Source organism: Mytilus californianus, unplaced genomic scaffold (genome assembly GCF_021869535.1).
Source record: "Mytilus californianus isolate M0D057914Y unplaced genomic scaffold, xbMytCali1.0.p SCAF_1, whole genome shotgun sequence".
In the NCBI taxonomy this organism is placed as follows: domain Eukaryota; kingdom Metazoa; phylum Mollusca; class Bivalvia; order Mytilida; family Mytilidae; genus Mytilus; species Mytilus californianus.
In genome coordinates, this window is record NW_026262581.1 from 54,824,652 (window position 1) to 54,845,385 (window position 20,734).

Consider the following 20,734-nt stretch of genomic DNA (forward strand, 5'->3'; position numbering starts at 1 on the left):
TCAATTTATTTAATTATTATTTTCACTGGAGTCATCAGTTTTTAGTTTTTCATCGCAGAACTTGAGAAGTTTCACTCCGTAATTCGGACAATTTCTATCTAGACATATCTGATCATGAAACCCGTTTTCATTAGGATTGCATAAAGTTGCATTACGCATATCAGTCACAGAAGCATAAACGGGAAATTTTGCGTTACTTGGCATTATTTTTTTTAGATTTTTTACGATTGTTCATGGCAGCTTTAAAAATACATTTTATTTCTAAGCGATATCTGCAACATCACGTTACACGATCTTCCGTGCTAGCGGCACGAACAAAATTAGGCGTACAGCGTTCAAACAAACGTTGAAAATCTTTAACAGACGGGTATTTATGTTTAAAATCTATAAAAAAATTCGGATTGAGTCTTTTCTAATATTTAAACATGGTGACTTGAATATTTTTTGGTCCAATAGGCACTCTTTCACGTCAAACCAAAAGCCATGAATTAATTTTTTATTTGAATCCGAAAGGGCATCTGATCTTACTTTTCTCTTTGTGTATACCTGAGAGGATAACAAACTATGAAAAATTTTATTGCGAATGGTAAAGCCGGACCTTACACGCCTTGCAGGTACACCCAATTGTTTTACTAGGGAAAGTTTTTATCGTAATTTTTTTTAGCATTTGCCGCTGAATGACGCGCTTAAAACGTTAATTGATGCTCTTGCCTGATCTGTTCGTTTTAGTTTTGTCTCTGAAATCGCTAAAATCATATCTTCAAGAACTGCTAGACCTGCTGTAGTTTGTTTTCATTATTTTCCTCTGGTGGATATATAATATTGGTGCTTTGAAGCGGTTTTACAGTTGGCGATTTTTTCATTTTGAAGATATGCTGCGAATGTAGACAAGCGCGTTCCTGGTGACTCTGGGACTTTTTCTTAATTTCTTCAGTGTATTGTGCTTTTTCATTATGTTACAGAATGCTGTGATTTTATCAGTATTTGTTGTTGTAATAAAAGAGCTCCATCTTTTTCCTTTGATACTGGCGCTACTTTTTCCCCCGAAAAACTTACTGTATACGCACTATATATACTAATTATATAATAACTAGACTATGTGGATCTTTTTTTCTTTCTTTTTTTTTCCTTGTCACTTTTGAAGCTCACAAAACAAATACAATAAAGGCGAAATGAAAAGCAAAACACGTATTATTACCAACACCGTACGCGACGTCTTAGCGCTATTTTTTCGTGGTAGTGCCACTATCTAACGTTGCGTTTCGTTCAGGAGTTATGGGACTTTATCCTTCAAAAATATGGCAAATTTTCACGCTTTATACTGAAACAATTTACTTCAAACTTATATTAAAATGGGGTTTGTATAATTTTAGACGATGTTTTCCTTCGTCGTTCTAGAGTTATTGAACTTGAATCGTCAAAAATAAAATAAAAACGTAGCTCAATAACGTGTAATGTGGTATTTGCAACAGACGATTTTCTCTCAATATTTCGGAATACATTTCAATACAACGATTACTGGAGCGGGCGTGTTATGTCCTCGTGAACTTTACATATGAATTGTAAACATAAAAGTTAAAAATATAACAAATCAATTAGTGGGCCACAACTTGCCATATGATAGTCCAATGTTTGTTCTAATTTTAAGCCACCATAAATTTATTAACCGTTTCTCCATTTCAGGGGGAGTAGGGTAAACTTTTCAATAATTAGAATTAAAATTTAAGTGCAATAAAGGTTAACATTTTGTAAATGAAAAATTCCAAACTTCACCAATGGTTGTGCGATATAGATGAATATGGTGAAATGCATAAAACAGATTTAACTGCTTTTCACATTTACATAATTCAATCGAATTACAACGTAAAAAACATATATAAAGTCTTATTTTAAATTCATAATGCTTGACCAACTTTTTGAATAAATGACACATCTTACTCCTGACATTTTTATTGATTGCTTTTCCATCTCTCAAATGTCAACAACACTGATTTGATTTTTTCCCTTACTAACCTTTCATTAAAAAATTAATGCATTTTGATAATGTTCTATGAAATTTTCAACATATTATTCATTTTCATAGCTTTTTTTTCATTCTGTTTTAAAAATCAGTCAAATACTTTCATAGTGAAGCAAGGTGTCCATTTATTTACACTGTATTTTAATGAAATCAATTGATTTTTACTGAAAACCATAGAAATGAATAACTCGTGTATAAATAGAAACGCTATAAATTTTTAAAATGAAAATCTGATACGATATTGGAAATATCAACGTTCCCTTTAGAATTAATGGTAAACCGCATGATCATTTGTAAAGTAAAATGTAAAATTATACTAGTCAAATAAATGTAATATTGGGATTATGGTGGAATTCATATGTAAACTAGTTTCAAATTTCAATAACTCTCCAAAACGTTTATAGTTTTCTGAAGCTATTGCAGCTGTCTCTTGATCTAAGTGATAATTACTAAAGACATCTCCGAAAGGGAATCAAAATTCTTCACGTTTGATGTGATTGGTTTTCCAGGTATATGGTATTATTTCCTGAGTTTGAGAATATTATTGGTCAGTTAGGTTCGATTGATTGACGTCAGTAATCGGGTATATGGAACTATCGTTATTCATTATACACACATGTCAATATAAAATCAATAAATAATCAACAAAAGAAGCAATGTTTTCAGTGATGTATTGAGATTGGCTGTGCTCACTGGGTTATTTCCCTCATCTGTTGATCAATTTTAAACCATTTGTTGCTGCTACGGAATGGAATAATTACCAGTGTCGCATGCACCGAGCGTGTTTAGGAATACAAATTATTATTTTTCAAAATGAGGAAGTTAAATGGAACACGGAGACCACAATCATTATATGATGACCAAGACGATGAAAAATTGGATCTTAAAATTGACAGCATTGCTCCTAAAAAGAAAACACCAACGTTTGTTTATGTTTTGACATTTTTCTCTGCTCTTGGTGGTTTTTTGTTTGGATATGACACCGGTGTTATCTCTGGTGCTATGATGCTTCTCCGTAACGAGTTTCTCCTATCATCCGTATGGCAAGAACTAATAGTTAGTGTCACTGTCGCCGCTGCAGCTGTATTTGCCTTAATAGGGGGATGTTTAAATGATCGTGCAGGACGTCGACCGGTTATAATGTCCGCAAGTATTATTTTCACAATTGGTGCGCTATGTATGGGTATAGCAAGAGACAGGTACCTTCTCCTGGCAGGGCGTGTTGTGGTTGGAGCAGGAATAGGTAAGTTGCAGAGTTTTTTAAGACTAGAGAACCAATGGTGTATGGCCTGGTCATAATGTTCATACTGCATAATATACTGTGCCAATTTTAATAGTTGTTGTTACCATGTTGCTCTTTGGCTCTATGAACAATTTGCAATCTGATAATAGAAACCGCTTTTATTTATCATCTTTTACTTTTAAATGCATTTTATGTTCTTTTCATTATATCAAATATATATAATATACGTACTATAATTTTAAGCATGGAGTGATTTTGAAAGACATTTCAAATCTTGCTTTCGTTTATTTAGAAAAACAAAGATGGCAATTAATATTTATACAAGAAAAGAAGCAAACTAGTCGATTTGAATTTCAGCTCCAAGCCTCAGCAGATTTCGAGGGTAGTACACTAGAAAATTTAGGTTCGAAATATGACAACAAATTGTGAATAATTTTGAATGCAATACAAGAGAGGCGTCCTATTTTATTATAACATGAAATTTCCAAACTTGTTGCAACATGAAATAAAAATTGTATCCAAAATAACAGTGAAAACTTAAAATTAATAATTCTTTTGTTTGATACTGAAGCTAATTCTCGATAATGAATTACTTTTACAAGATATTTATGTTATAGTAATTTTTCATTTTTCTGTTAAGTATATTAATATCCTTGCATACATTTTTAAATATTGAAAAACGTGCTTGCAATTCGACTAATATCGATTTACATTGAAGTTAGTCTTAGAAAATTCAAGCAATCCTCTTGCATTATTTCGTTCACATTTTACAAATTTCGGTTTTAGTATATGTGTTAAGCATTATTACATTGCTCTACAATACAAAAATGAAAAAAAAACCTAAATTAATTACCGGTTATTTTCAACTAAAGCTTTCATTACTTCAATATCCCCATAACTATACGTTTTTCATTTTATGTCTATTGATTATTTGCATAGTTTTATTTCCTTTTCTGGGTAAAAGTGCTCAAATTGTTTGCTTTTTATTTCAATATCACATTTCTGTTCAGACAAATCGGAATTTCTCGTCAACAAACAGCTGTTAAAATTATTGGTCTAGGTTTAATTTAAACTTAAATCTCATGGAATAACAATATTGATCTGGGTATGAAGTATAATTGCTCTCATTTTTGTTATATAGCTTTCTATGTATTGTTGCATCTTTGATTTTAAAGCCTCCTAGCATTTTTGTTGAAAACACGGTTTATCTTACTCCAGAAAGATATTCATTTATTATACCACAATTCCGATAATATTGATGGTGGTCTGTGTGTTTTAGAGAAAATCGCCTACTCGGTGGTCATTGTTTTGGCAGAAAAAAGTTGACTTCTCTTTTTGATTGCTCTATTTAGGCCCCTTTACGTGTATAGTTAAAATATTTGTTCGACTCGGACATCTAAATATTTGAATTGCAGATTTATTTATTTATTTATTTATGATAACAGAAGAAGCATTTATATATACTGTAAATGGAAATCTAAACTAATAGCGTGACATTATTTATAATTTATTCTAATGTGAACATCTAACAAATATGTAAATATGTCGGTGTGTCCTTATTTCACCAACTTATTTTGTACGAAGATTTCAGTTTTTTTTATTTGTAAATACGAAGGCGACATTCTACTCTGAACACATGGCTCAGACATTGGCAATTTTTTATACTTCACGTTAATTTTCATTTTTGTTGTTGATTTTCATTGGTTAATACAAGGGAGACATTTTACGCTATCCAATGGCTCAGCGGGAGACAAATTTTTGAAGGTCACCCTCTCGTGCAGACTAATCAAAAATCGGTATTAAAAAGACAATGAACTAACTCAATATCTCCGTTTCGGCCTCGGACTGTCAAAATATACTCTGCTTCATTTTTTTCTTTCTTTCTAATCACTGTAACGTTTAAAATTTAAAATTAAGAAGACAATAATGATATACCATTCAGCATAATGAATAAAATAACCCATAGCTGAGCGTCGGTTGATAATGTTTTTTCGATGGATTCCAATCTGTTCTATCACTCTCTAAGCTATGGGTTATTTAATTGATGTCATTACATCTGCAGAGCAACCAAAAATCAATAAATTTAAAAGACGATAATTGAATTTTTAAATTAATAATTTTTAAAGGCAGAAACTGATATTTAAAATCAATAATTTACATGACAAGGATATCAAGGATTTGTGTAGTCTAACTTTACAAATCCTTGATGATATTAAATTCAAACGACAATAATTATACAACATTCGGTATAATAGACCTGATGGGGTAATAGAGCAGATTTGTTACCACTCGAAAAACTTTGTTAAGGTTTATCTCGGGGTAACAATCTGCTTCTATTCGAGCGGTTGATAATGTTTTCTCGGAGAAACAATCTGCTCTATCACCCTCTCATCTATGTATTATTATCTATAAAATGTTAACTTCATTTGCACTTACTAAAAGACATCCAAAAATAAATTATAATGGCTAACGTTAGAACCATTAAAAATTGAGGTCTCTTTAAATGAAGCTATTCTCTAGAGTAACGTTTCGATGGTAATGAGACGTATATATAGAAGAAAATTAATTGACCATAAAAATGTGAAATGAACTCGCTCATGTGTAGGTTTATATGAGAAAAAAACATTTTCAGTGATTTTTATCAACTTCATTAAGCAAAAAGAACGAACAATGCTCACACGTATTTAAAGAGGCTTTTAGGAGTCCCATCAAAACAAATTTACCAATTATGGTGTCCTTTTACTCCAGTCTGTCTTTAAGAATTCATGATCAATATTTGCTTGGAAATTCTTGATTTTACGTGCTAATAATATGCTTACTTAACACACTCTTCTTTTTATTGTTTATTCTTATTCGAAGAAACTCTATGGACGACATGTTTAATACAAAGTAATTACCAGTTAGAATATAGAAATACACTATGGTAGTAAATTTTCTACGAAAGACTTCTTTTAATGCTGAATAATTCAATGTAAAGAAAGCTGTTATAAGATTGTGTCGTATTGTGATTGAATGAATATTGATTGAACAATTTTCTTAGGAAAATGATCAAGTATACGATGTGTTGTCAGCATGCAAGTTTTTTCCAATATTTTCTTTTAACTATTACTGTATTGAAAAAAGCAAACCTGTCAACATGAAAAATCAAGTAAACCGGTTCAATTATCATAATGAACAATTTACTAAATTAAACAGCTCCCAATACATGCATTAAGATTCATTAAGTCATCGACTGACTCTTTTTTTGATTGGAGTCTTGCTGAAAATTATCTGATAAAACAGTAAACGAGTTTAAGGCTATATTAACTGTTGAAAAGTGACGTTTAATTCAAGGAAGGCATATGCCTTTTCTATTATTTATGTTCCTGTAGCTGGCATTGATTAAGAGGCTATTATTCCAACAGACTTATCCGACATTTTCATGGAAATTGATGATTTTATAGCAATCACAAATTCATTATGATATAGCTTAATCTAATATCTTTTTTTCAATCTAATTAATGCAATTCAAAATTTTTACTAAAATCAGATTAACATTTATTTTTAGATAACGATAAAATAACAAGATTCCTGGAACAGGCACATTTATATTTGTCCGAGATGAAACTAGTGTGACTCTATATCAATTTGATCAGTTATATAACAAAAGTGCAGAGAAAATTCACAACTGAAATCAATCGGATAGAGCACTTACAACAGCAGCAGCAGAATGATGTTATAAAACGATAGAGTAACAAAGCAACAAGTTGTTTAGTTTTAGTTTACAACTGTTCCATTTGCCCACAAAAGAAGCTGACTTTGACAAACCAAAGAGAGAACCAAAAATCATAAGTGAAGCATAACCGATAACTTCATGATAAAACACTGCAAAAAAAGCCCACTAAAACACCAGTCGACAAAACACAACAAGGAAAACTAAAGACTTAAGAACAATTACCCCCACCTTAATGAATAGTATCAGACACATGATATAGCAACTTATGAGTCTTCTCGTTTTCAAAATACTAGTATTGCAATTATAATTAATCATACAAAATTAATGACACAAACCTTTGTTAACTACTACTATACATTAATTTTGGACACAAATAGACAAAATTAAATACTTATGACGATTTTGTAAAAGAAAGATAATATTAGAGATTTAGTTGTTAACCAAATGAAACAGAGTATGTGCAGTTTTTGACAAATTTCTGACAAATAAAATCATTCTAAATGAAGAAATAGTCACAGAAAATAGTTGAGAGTTTGTGAACACGGTGATCCGGTCATATCTATAGTGATATACATCGAGTTTTTTGGTTAATCTGTTTACAGATATAACAAGTTTCTAAGTATGTAGGCTTTTTGGCTACTTTCAGAAAATAACACAATTGTCACTCTATTGAAACGTTTAATGAAGTTGATATATTTTTTATTATACAATCAGAAACAATATTATATGTCATTTGTACTATTTTTTTCACTGCTGAGAGCCACTTTTATTATTACAATGGGTGAATTAATTTCCATGACAGTTGAAACACTATGAATGGAATATTCTTTAACTTCGGATTTTCCTTAAACTTAATATAAAAGATATTCTAATAAATGATAAGAAATTGCAATCGGCAAAATGAAAAATGTTAGAAAACACTATTAAAATGCAGATAATAGATCTATAAACAACAAACAATGCATCTAGAAAAACTACATTATATTTAGAAGCACTATTTGTTTCCATATTGGGTACCATTCATTTCAAAGGATCAAGATAAAATCCAAAGAAAATTCCGTAATCTCTCCACGAGAAAATCCGATTGATTTTAGGATCGTGTTATACAGAAACCATTTGTCCGTCAATACATTATTGGGATATACATCTTCTATTACCATTCAAATATTTTGTGCTATAAACGTTTCCTGTCCTTTTGAACTATAATTCTTATTCCAATATTGAGATGATTATTTTTATGGCTTTATGTCAATTTCTTTTTCCGAAGCAGTAAATGATTAATTCCGATAGTAAACGTTTGGAGTATACATTCAATCGTTTTCCTTGAATCACTCACCGGATTTAACTTGTTTTGAAATTTACATTAAGGAAGCAGGTTATGGTCACCTTGAAAAAAGAAAGTTTCTCTCTAAACGTACGCGTTTTCCCGGGAACACAATTTAAATAACATATTTAAGATTTTATAACTGGTTGTCTTTTGTTTACACGATAGGATTTCAACTTAAAAAAGAACAAATGATAGAAAGAAAGAAATAAATACATTGTAACAGTTATAATTTTTTTCATAATTGTATTGAAATGAAAATGCAAGATTTCAAGGTGTGTAGAATACTAATAGAAAACAGATGCTGATTTTTATATAGAATATATTATGTAGAGAGTATATTTTCACTCAATTGTATTTTCCCTGGCAAATGGGATATGTAAAATAAAAGCAGTCACCACTCTGTCAGCTGCCGTGGACTGATTAGGGTTAAGGCATTCCAGGTGATTTAGAATAAAAGATATTATTCATGAAAAAGATACAAAAGTGAAAATTGCAAAAACCGAATATAAACAGTCCTTTAAGGGCAATAAGTCTTATAAGAATTTACCGAGATGTATCTATGTCGTTTATACGACATATTTTATTTTTCAATATAATGGCACTAACCAGCTTCCATACTACGAGCATTATTAAAATCTAGATTTAAAATACGAATCGATTAAGTTTATATTAAGATTAGAATATATAAGTCCAATTCTGCGTCTAAATTATAAATTCATTCATTTTAAATATTTGCCACTGGATATTAAGCAACCAATAATCAGATGGATAGATATAACTTCGCTTTTAAATTTGAAAAATGTAAATCCAACCCAATTATAGAAATAAACAATTAACAAAGAATGGAAAGCAAAACTGCAACAGACAATTGTCTACAAAATGTCGAGCAATAAATATCCCGTCTAGAAATTTTGTGAATAAATTCAAGAAAAACTATCACAGATCATCCATCAATGACACATTTCCTAAGTGACAAAAACATTAAAATATAACAAAATATAACAACTGACAAAGTTTCTGACTTTGGAAAAATCTTCAACTTGTGACTTGAGTACACAACTTAAAAAATGCATAACGTCTATTTACTTGGTAATACAATTAAAGATCAAATTTTAAATGCAGAATGATTCAGGACTGAGGCGGGGTCCTTTTTCAGTTCGGAACAGAAATGCTAGTTTCCCTTCCGTTGCACTTAGCTTACAAAGAAATTTAAACTGTTGTGTCAGTTTAAAATTTCATTTCTTTTTACATTTAACAGCGATCATTAGATACTTACCTGCATCTAAATTGAACACCCTAATAGGGTGTAAATTATCAACCAGTGAGTGAGTTGCAAATTTTAGTAATTTTTATGACTCGTAATTCAATGATAATAGTTTTTCTCATGATGTCGAAGTCCTATTCTATGCTATGGTAAACAGGCAGTTAAAGATAACAAAAAACTTTTGAACATAAATAGGCCTAGAATGGGTTTACAGAATAGAGAATAATGATTCTTTACTACATACAAAATGGTTAAAAAAATAAAGAAAAGAGAGAGAAAAAGACCACAAATTAAAGAATACTAGTAGAGATAGTTAGGGTTCTAGAATATAGAGTATGGATAATAAGGGACTTGAGTACACAACTTAAAAAATGCATAACGTCTATTTACTTGGTAATACAATTAAAGGTCAAATTTAAAATGCAGAATGATTCAGGACTGAGGCGGGGTCCTTTTTCAGTTCGAAACAGAAATGCTAGTTTCCCTTCCGTTGCACTTAGCTTACAAAGAAATTTAAACTGTTGTGTCAGTTTAAAATTTCATTTCTTTTTACATTTAACAGCGATCATTAGATACTTACCTGCATCTAAATTGAACACCCTAATAGGGTGTAAATTATCAACCAGTGAGTGAGTTGCAAATTTTAGTAATTTTTATGACTCGTAATTCAATGATAATAGTTTTTCTCATGATGTCGAAGTCCTATTCTATGCTATGGTAAACAGGCAGTTAAAGATAACAAAAAACTTTTGAACATAAATAGGCCTAGAATGGGTTTACAGAATAGAGAATAATGATTCTTTACTACATACAAAATGGTTAAAAAAATAAAGAAAAGAGAGAGAAAAAGACCACAAATTAAAGAATACTAGTAGAGATAGTTAGGGTTCTAGAATATAGAGTATGGATAATAAGGGGCAAATAGATAAAGAATAGAGAAAAATGGCCCAAAATATCAAAGAATAATGCAACGAAGATCCCTCATCCTGACCCTCGTGTGTCTATAATAGCCTAGTTTATTTTTCCTTCGTTTTAAAAGTTCATGTAACAGTTATATTTATAGTATTTTGTTTGCACTATTGGATTGCGAATTAAAAGTGCAACCAATTTAGACAACCTTAAAGTGCCACATCAATGAACAGATTGAAAATCTTATCTCCATTAAAATGGACCAATCACTTATCCTATAAATTTATTTTAGAAATAACAATACGAATAAAGAATATAAAAAGCAAGCTTTTAAATACTATTATAATCGTAAATTGCTTCTATAATATTAATTATATTTATTCTAAAAATACAAAAAGCTTTAAATGCAAATTCTCTATGACCTGAAGGAGCAATATAATGTTAATGAATTTTCCATCACTATTCCGGAACTTGGTGTGTTGTATCAACTACTACTGCAAATTATCTATTATTGGAAAACACGGATGTGAATCAAGGAGCAACACGACTGAATAATGCATTAATCATAAAGCAAAAAAAGTTACTTGTATGAACCACACTCAAATTAAGACTGGGAAGCGGCAAACACACATATATCATAGACTTCCTCATAAAAAGTTTGTATCTGAGCCTGAAGCAACTAAATATGGGTACACTTTTTGCTTAAATTTTCGTATAAAAACACAAACTGTACACCATTGTCAGCTTCGTTTGGTCGTTGATAAATACCAGGCTAGTATGACGTCTATCAGCTCTTTGTCTTTCACGTTTTTTATAATCCAGTTCATCACGTGACAAGATGACGCTATCACGTTTCCTTTTGATACATTTTATTTAGAGTGACGTATATAATACCTGTTTTATTGTTGTCTATTGCAGTATAAAGTGATTGCATAATTTCATGTTTGCAAATAGAAACTTCTTGCAATACACATATTGATTGATTATATAAAAATAATTTGTACAATAAACAATAGTGACAAGAATGTTTCAACTTATAATTAGCAGAGACTTATCGGACATAGCCAAACAAACGCATCCGTGTTGAAGACCGTACTTTGACCTATAATGGTTTACTTTTATAAATTTTGACTTGGATGGAGAGTTGTTTCATTGGCACTCATACCACATCTTCTTATATCTATATATATGAATGTTTGGTTAACACAAAATATCGACCTTGTTGTCATTCTTCATTCCAAGACAGTATACAGGATCGATGCCGGAGGGACTTTGTTCAATTCTTCGGGTATCGGATAATGTTATGCTTCATTTAAAAACCGAATTATTTTGATTTGTGATTATAAAACACAATTTTAAAGTGCATCTAGTTAGTAGTGTCGTTCATAAGACCTAAAATATATGTACATGTGTACAAAGAACATCAAGTGTCAAACATTCAACATGGTTATACAAAAGTTTAAGTGATTAGGAATTCAATTTTTAATTTTTTTACAGAAGTTTTGATGTTAGAAATTGCATCTTTATCTTTTAGGAATTTCTCTCCTAATTTTTTTTTTACATGCAGTTAACTAAAAGTGTTGTATTCAATTCTGTAATCAAATTAATCTTCCAACTGTTTTGATTCGAGCGCAAATGACGAGTCTTATGTCCTGCATTCAAATATATAATCCAGGTCTCTTATGACTTTTTAGCCAATTTCCAAAGGAAGTCTAATTCGGCATTTCATATGATGAACGCAACCCTTTTTTCCGAGCTTTCGGACGTCAACATCTCGGCGAGAGGAAAACATCAATTGATTAAGGTCAAGAAAACAAAAGTCAATGTTACAGCAGGTATTCATAGAATAAAATTTAGGCATTTTTTTCTAATATCTTTTGGACCATATGTACAACTTTTACCAAACATAGTTTGATAATGCTATTGGGAAGAAGAAGACACCAATTGATTTCGAGGTTTCCATATCAAAGTTAAAAGATCACAGCAGCTATTGATATCCTGAAACTTGGGCAACATTTTTGTTTTCCTGGTTAAATCTTTCGTACCATACAATATATCTTTCAAATTTTTTTTTAATACATCCCTCGGGATGAAAAGGGCCAATTTTAATTTTGAAGTCATCAGATCAAAGGCCACATTGCCTATAAATAGATTTAATTTGGTAAAACAACCGAACAGTTCCAATAAAGGAAAGCCGGAATCCTATATGTAATAAGATTTTTGCCCTTCATATTTAAAATTTGTATGCGATACGATAAAAAAAATTGTGCTATATTTTCTGCGCGAACAGCACGTAATTCTTCATTAACCTTCATCAGGTACACTCTAGATCAAAAATTTGAAATGCCGACAATAATTTGATAGCATTAAGATCAAATGGTTTAAACAGCCAAATCGCCGAAGGTCAATTTTGCCTGAAGGAGTCACATTCTTAGGTTTATGAGAATTGTACCATTTAACAGTTACAAATACATAATTGTATGAACTAAAACTATACAGAAAAAATGTACCATTCAATTCAGGTCAATACCAAATCACTTCCTATTGCGTGGATGGTAGGTACCCTTAGGGACTGATAATATCGTCCAATTTTTTTTTTATTTGCATTTTACTTTTATTACATTTTCATTCATTTAAAAACAAATCAAGCATAATATGCTTCGAATATGGTAATCACTTTCCCTTCCAAAATATTTAACTTAGAAAGTGTTTGTTAGTATTGCGTGTTTACAAAGTAATTGAATGGCACGAAAAGATCAATTTTTCGAAGACTTTTTGAACCAGATGTTTAATGGTACGACACTTCTATAATAGAAGGATATTCCCCTGAAGTAAAACACCTGAGCGAATTAAATCTTTAATCAGATTTTAGTCATACGCTTGTCAGGTTTGACGAATTAAATTTATTTGCAAAATCAATTTAAAGGCTATTTTTGTCCAATGTTTTAGAAACAACAATGATTTAAAAGTCAATCTTTTTCCTCAGACTACAGTTTAATTCATCACGAAGCACTTCTGTTCTCCTCAAAGGAGTCCAAAAGTGTCAAATAAACTAGTTCGGGTCATGTTCTGTCTAAATATAGTATCATGACGTAAGGGTGATTAACACTTACAAGTATTAGAATTGATTAAAAATGTATATCCTTTAAAAGACTAAGATGCTTTGTTTATTATAACGTTTATTCTACTGGTTAACTCGGGTAAAAACATATACAATTAACGATGTCTTTGTACAATCATTCAACTGATGAGGCATATTATTTGAAGCAATTTCCTTCAATATAATGCACAGTCCAGTGATATATTTTAAAGTTAATCTAGACAAGCTGCTAATATATCTACTGTAGGACCATTCTCAACTACATAATGAAAGAAAATCCCAATTGTAAAATGGTATTTATTAAGTTTTCTTGACAAGTTAAATATCCTAAATACAGCCGAACTATTTATCAATATCTTGAAAAGAGCATAATACAATTATACTTCTTGTAGGTGTTGGACTGAAATTAGATTTTTCTGTCTTTTTTGATTGATTGGTTTGAAATAAGGACTTGATAATTATTTTCATGACAGAATGTATGTATCAAGAAAAAGAGCCGTTCCTTGGTTCTTAGAAAAACAAAAAAGAGAATAATGATATCATTAGTATGTAACCAAAATGATTGCAAACCTAGTTTTGTTTAACGATGTAAAATAAAAACAACAATTAATGAATGTGTTGCTTTCGAGGCGCTTGTCGAGATATCCCTTCACCGGGAACGCGCCTACCCAAAATATTGAAAGTCAATGATGAATAACTACCTAAACACGTGAAGAGTTTAATGATTAAAAAGGGTCTTAAAGAATAACCAAATCGATCTAAGGTCATCTTAGCCTGAGGGAGATAAGTGTAAGAATCTTTTTTTTTTGTTAAAGAGCCCCAGTGGTGATCAAGAACAGTACTGTTCCTTTCATATGTTGGTGATTTTATAATAGTATTGTTTTTTGTTTTTTTATCTTTTTAGTCTATTAACATTAATATCCTAACAGCCAATCAAGGTTACCTTCATTTCATTTTCATGTTATTCACATAATTACATCTTATTTGTCTAAAATGTCTAAAAGAAATGGTCGTGTTTCAGATCACCGAAACTAAACAGAATTCATATCAATTAAAAAAAAGAACCTTTCTATCCAAAAGGATACAAGTATGGTGTCACGCTGACAAAAATCTTCAGTCAAGTGCCTTAATCTGAAATCATATTTTCTTGTCAGATGTGTCATTGTGACACTATACCCTTTTTGTTTTGATACATATTGTTATTTTGATTTGAAAAATTCTATTAACTTAAAGTGTTTTGAAAATAATATTCAAGAAGTACTGGTTGTAACGAAATTTAAACAGTTTTTTGGACCCATTTCTTCAAAAGTATCAGTTTTCTGATGATTGACACGTGTGTCCATAGAACAGTCAAAGGGTGAAAGGGGAAAATATGCATTCAGGAGTAAATACATGGCAGTATAAGTTTAACATGAATTTGCATGGTGTTTGATTCCACGTTTTACGTTTATACAAGTTTATCAGTTCATTCATATAATCAATGAAAACCATTTACATATAAAAATGAATAGAAAAAACGGATTTGCTTTTTTATATTCTGGAAATCATTTGACATAAGTAACAACATTTACTGCACTTTAGCCGTGCTCATGTTCTATTTCCAGCAACGGACAATAGATGTTTAATTTCGCATTGCTTGCTGATTTAAACTTGATCAAATATTCAATCTAACAATAGCGTTCTCTCAGCTGCATTATTTCATGGTGCGAAAACATGTATGTGAGCATGCAATTTCCCGAGAAAATACGCCTGCGTAAAACAGTTTCGCTTTCCATAATAACAGCTCATTTTACTTTTTATTAAAAGTTATTGTTAAACTGTATTAACACCACTGACAGCAACTTTATACATTAACCTATAAGTGAAATATCTGCTAAATCAAAATAAATCTAATATTGTCCTTATAAAACTATATAGTATTTTTATCAATGATATAAGTTGTTATGAATGCAAAAAATGAAAATCATCGATGGCAAATAACGTTATGTAGGATTGTCTTTATGGCTAATTGCTCCAAGTTACAATCCAGAAGCGGTACTTCTCGAGCACTATGGTAAATTACTCTCTTCTTGTTTTTCTATAGAATAATTGCATTTAATTAAAATGGACATTGTCTGGTGTAGGAGGTAGGTCTACAAAACGAATTATTTGACATTAGTGGTATATTTATCGAACAGCATCACCAGATTAGATTTCCACCCATGTGAGCGTTGATTTAACGAAGCGTCAAACACATCTTTTTTTTTATTATACATGAGAAAATCATCCATGAACTTCTCGTCATGTTTATTTCTATTGACGGTTATATTTTTCATCTTTGTCTCAATTCCTCATCTGAACAGCATGTATAATTTTCACTTGGATTAGTTATCTGCTTGAAGAGTTGTGTCAAGGGAACACCTTCAACGCAAACCATGTTACCTCTTTCAGCTGACATAGTAATAACTATTTCCTTCGGAGACTAGTTTCTTGTTTAGAATTACAATGGTTATTATATCAGATTAATCTTGTCACTTAATGGATGATTGGTGAGATTTACTTGTAAAAAAAGACATTCAAAGAGGAGACAGTTTTATGAGGTTCATTTCTCTGGATTTAGGAAACTGCATCTCCATCCCGTTCAACTTTTATGTTTTGGAGGAGATGATAATGATAAGTATCAGAACATGCATAAGTTTAGAAGTAAAGTATTTAAAATCGAGTAGCAGATATGATAAATAAACAAGCTACATGTATATAAACAAACATCTGGAAGAATTACCTACATGCATATCTGTTGTAAAGAAAACCACGTGATTTAAACATACAAAACATACTGACCCATTAAATTATCACGTTAGAAATATTTTATTATAATTACATGTAAGCTTAGGGAGTCTGCAATATGATTGGGCACGCGATTGTTATAAGATCAGGATGTAAAATACAAAAGTAGCCTCACGACTTCGAGAAACTTCGGTTCTATTCGGCAAACGTTCGACAGTTTCAAATAAGTTAGTGTATTCCTTATGTTTTTTCCCCTCTCATTTATGGAACTTTTTCATATTCTAGTTTAAAAGGTTTGAAAAATAAACATTTTATAAACAATGAATTTTCAAATTGCCATCAAGATATTGAAACTTCAACGAAGTCACAGAAAGAGGGCTGCGTGATGTCACGAGATGTTGGTATCACAATTTACTGGGTCAACGTATTGATTTGTTCCGATACAACACGTGTAATATTACCCCTCAACGTTATGCGTTTTCTATTTTTATAATCGCGCGTAATTAAAAAAATGTTACTGACAGTCTAGCCTTTTAAAAAAAATTGATAAGTATGTTTTGAAGTACGTGTATTATACTTTTTAACTATTTAGTATACTTGTTCCCCTTATAATAATCTAGTACAATTAACAAGCTTACAGTTGATTTGTTTACAGTGCATTACTTGAATGTTAATATCGTCTTAAATTACATTTTATTAGCTTCTAATTTTGAATATATTCTTAATAAGTAGCTGAAGTTAACATTGTTCTCAATCCCCGCTCATTATTTTATATTAACTTATCAATGGTTAGATTCTTTCGTAGATCATATGTATTCCTGGAATGTTTGCTTCTTCATTAACAATCCAAACGCGATCATAGTATCCATACATCAATCCAAGTTGCCTGCATATTACCACTGTTAAGATATTAATGTAATGTAATCAGACACTTAGAACATTTATATTGTATTCAGTAATTGATATTTTAGAAGAGATACTTTCCTTTGAATTTGTTATTTATATGGACATAAGATTTCTAAAGACGTACGTGTTTAGCCTTATTTCTTCATTAATATACAATAATAGGACCGAAATGAAATGATTAGAGATCACGTACTACAAGGCCATATTATCTTGGGGAACTATATTTTGTACGAACATAGAATTGAATTAACGTCAGAATCTATTCGAAGTAATGTCTCTGCAAATAAGTTAATAATTGACTGCAGTTTCTGTGACATTAAGAAATAGATATCTTGTTTAAACTATTGTCTCTTTTGGTTTATGTTATTCAGAAGACCGAAAAGAATGGATTTATATTAAATTAGGTTGATTATATTATCCTATAAGTTACAATATCATGTTTATTTGTTAATATGAGAGTATCATTTTCTCCACACATGGCTCCACGGGTTTCCAGAATCCTCTCCTCTCTGTGTTATCTATATTTAGTATATTGAGTACAGAGATAAGCTCATTCGGAATCCATTTAAAACCAGGCGAGAATCAGAAAGTCCACAATTTTTGTAATATCTACATAGTTGTTTGTGTCCATTTTCTTCCTATTAAGATGGAAATCATATAAGAAATTTTACTTCTTGGACCAATTGTTACAATATGTATGTGTGTCAAAGAAGAAGCACACGTTGACATATTACAATCAAATTGGAATCGATATAGTCCCACAGATATTTATACAAGAATTATAAATAATCCATGAAAAATATTTCAAAAGGAGCAAATTTAAAGTATGTTCACCTTGATGGAAAAGTTTAGTGTATTGTTTTATGTGTCGTGTAAAAATTTGAACTAGAAAAATTGTTGAATGGTGTTTCCCAAGATAGGAATGCATAATTGTACAAAGGAATATAACATTTTTCTATTAGCTCAGCATGTCGTTGCCAAACCAAGTGATGTGACACTGCATTGGAATAAGTTTTCGGGCAGGTGAATGATTATTTCTCAAGCCGAAACTCAAATCTATTAACGCCTTCCATTTAATGATTTGATCATTTAAAAAAAAAACACACAGCACTTTGCAATACGGCAATACGAAACTATAAATTAAATGACATAGCAGTTTTGTAGAACTGAGGTACTATCAACAGCTGCATAACATGCCTATTTTACTGTGCTCTGCACGTGTATTTTCAAAAATCATTGTTGCCAAAAAATTTACCATTTTCCTGCGATAGTGAATTATCATTGATATGGTAACAATTATAAATTATCTAATTATAAAACTTTGAATTTTTCGGAATACTAAGGAATTTCTACCCAAGGAATAGATTACGTTAGCTGCATTTGACAAAACCTTTCGGAATTTTGGTTACTCAATGCTCTTCAACTTCGTACTATGTTAGTAGTTATCAAAGTTACTAGGCTTATAATTTAATACGCCAGACGCGCGTTTCGTCCACATAAGACTCATCAGTGACGCTCAATTTAAAATCGATAGAAAGCCAAACAAGTACAAAGTTGAAGAGCATTGAGGACCAAAAATTTCAAAAAGTTGTGCCAAATACGTCTAAGGTAATCTATGCCTGGGATATGAAAATCCTTAGTATTTCGAATAATTCATACTTTTGCAAACAGTAAATTTATAAATAATGACCATATAATTGATATTCATGTCAACACCGAAGTGCTGACTACTGGGCTGGTAAAAACGTCGGGGATGAAACGTCCACCAGCAGTGACATATACCCAGTGGTGTTAATAGTTATCAAAGGTACCAGGCTTATAATTCAATACGCGAGACGCGCGTTTCGTCTACACAAGACTCATCAGTGACACTCAATTCCAAATAGATAGAAAGCCAAACAGGTACAAAGTTGACGAGCATTGAGTACCCAAAATTTCAAAAAATTGTGCCAAATACGTCTAATGTAATCTGTGCCTGGGATAAGAAAATATCCTTAGTATTTCGAATAATTCATGCTTTTGCAAACAGTAAATTTATAAAAATGACCATATAATTGATATTCATGTCAACGCCGAGGTGCTGACAACTGGGCTGGTGATACCATCGTGGCCTTTTTTAACTTTTTTGAATGGAGCGTCACCGATGAGTCTTTTGTAGACGAAACGCGCGTCTGGTGTACAATATGTTTGATTTTGGTATCTTTGATGAGTTTAATTATTATCGCAAAAAAAAAACCCTGCTGAAAATGTATATATAATAATGTGAAAAGTTAACCAAAATCCAAAATTAAACTCATACTATACAGAAGTTCTAATCCAGTCAATAAGAGATTTACCGGTATAATATTTAATTTTGTCTAAGGAGAAGCCTATCATTCGGTCTCCATATCCTGCAACCGGTTCACTACAATATAAAACTTGATTCAATTCTGTTTCAATCATCAGCAGTCTTATCATCGTCTGACACTTGTATGTTTTTTATTTAGCATTTTCTTAGAATTATATGAACCAATTGTTATTACGAAAGGTTTTGGCAGCGTATAATGCTAAAAATATATAGACGAGTTTCAATCACCAAAACAAATCCCATCTCCTCTTCTGTTAAAATCTTAATTTTCTATTTTTGTGTTTGAAGAGTCATCGTAGTCCAGCTACATGTTATGAATAATTAACTTTAGAGTCTAATGTCTGGATTATTTCGCTTTAAATATAGACAAGTGATGTTTATATTCAAATTGAGGATAACATGACAGAATGGTATATGAGACCCCGTAATAACTACATCATCGACCATAAACAATGAAAGGGATTGATGTAAATTGATTTTATGCAAATATAAGTAATTTGATTAATACTCAAATGCCAGGCTTTGATGATATTCTCAGGTTCACATTGACGCAAAAAATGATTTGTTTGCGTAAATTGTAATCAACGTTATTGTGATTATGACCAGCTGCAATTTAACTTTTCGTTGCACGAACAATGAAACAATATTTCAAAGATACTTTTTTACTAATTAATTTTAGATAGTGATAATTACTTTATACCAACCTTTTATTGATCGATTGATTGTTGTTTATTTAACGTCCCATTTCGGCCTGACGGCTGCATATTTATACATTCTTCAAAACCAAACATACGGGTTCCCACTGCTTTACAGGAGAGGTCTAGATGACAATTTTTCTATGCTTGAGTCAATTCTGGGGTGTTTCAAATTTATAGATTCTCTTTTCTATAGTATACACAAGAAATTCAAAATGTAATAATGTAAAGCAACAACTACTTACGAACAAGGGTTAATAAATAAGGTAAAGTTTCAAATATCAATAAGCAGTAGATGATCAATGATTAATTGTATTGAGACGAAAATAGTTTGTCGCTACGTATACCCAGTCAAACCACAACCTGTCATGGTGAGCCATTCCGGTTTTCAGGCATACCGCCATGTTTCTTGTCTGCAGGTCCCCTATTTATTCTGTTGGTC

The 20,734-nt window shown here is 31.1% G+C and overlaps 1 protein-coding gene across 1 annotated transcript in view; it reads left to right on the forward strand.

Annotated features, from left to right (window-relative positions):
* The first annotated feature begins 2,674 nt into the window (after window positions 1–2,674).
* Window positions 2,675–20,734, forward strand: part of LOC127721560 (proton myo-inositol cotransporter-like) — a 78,127-nt gene continuing 60,067 nt past the window's right edge. The window contains exon 1 of the mRNA XM_052228326.1: window positions 2,675–3,263. Coding sequence (XP_052084286.1) covers window positions 2,834–3,263 — 430 coding nt within the window. The 5' untranslated portion in view covers window positions 2,675–2,833. The remainder of the gene's footprint in view (window positions 3,264–20,734) is intronic.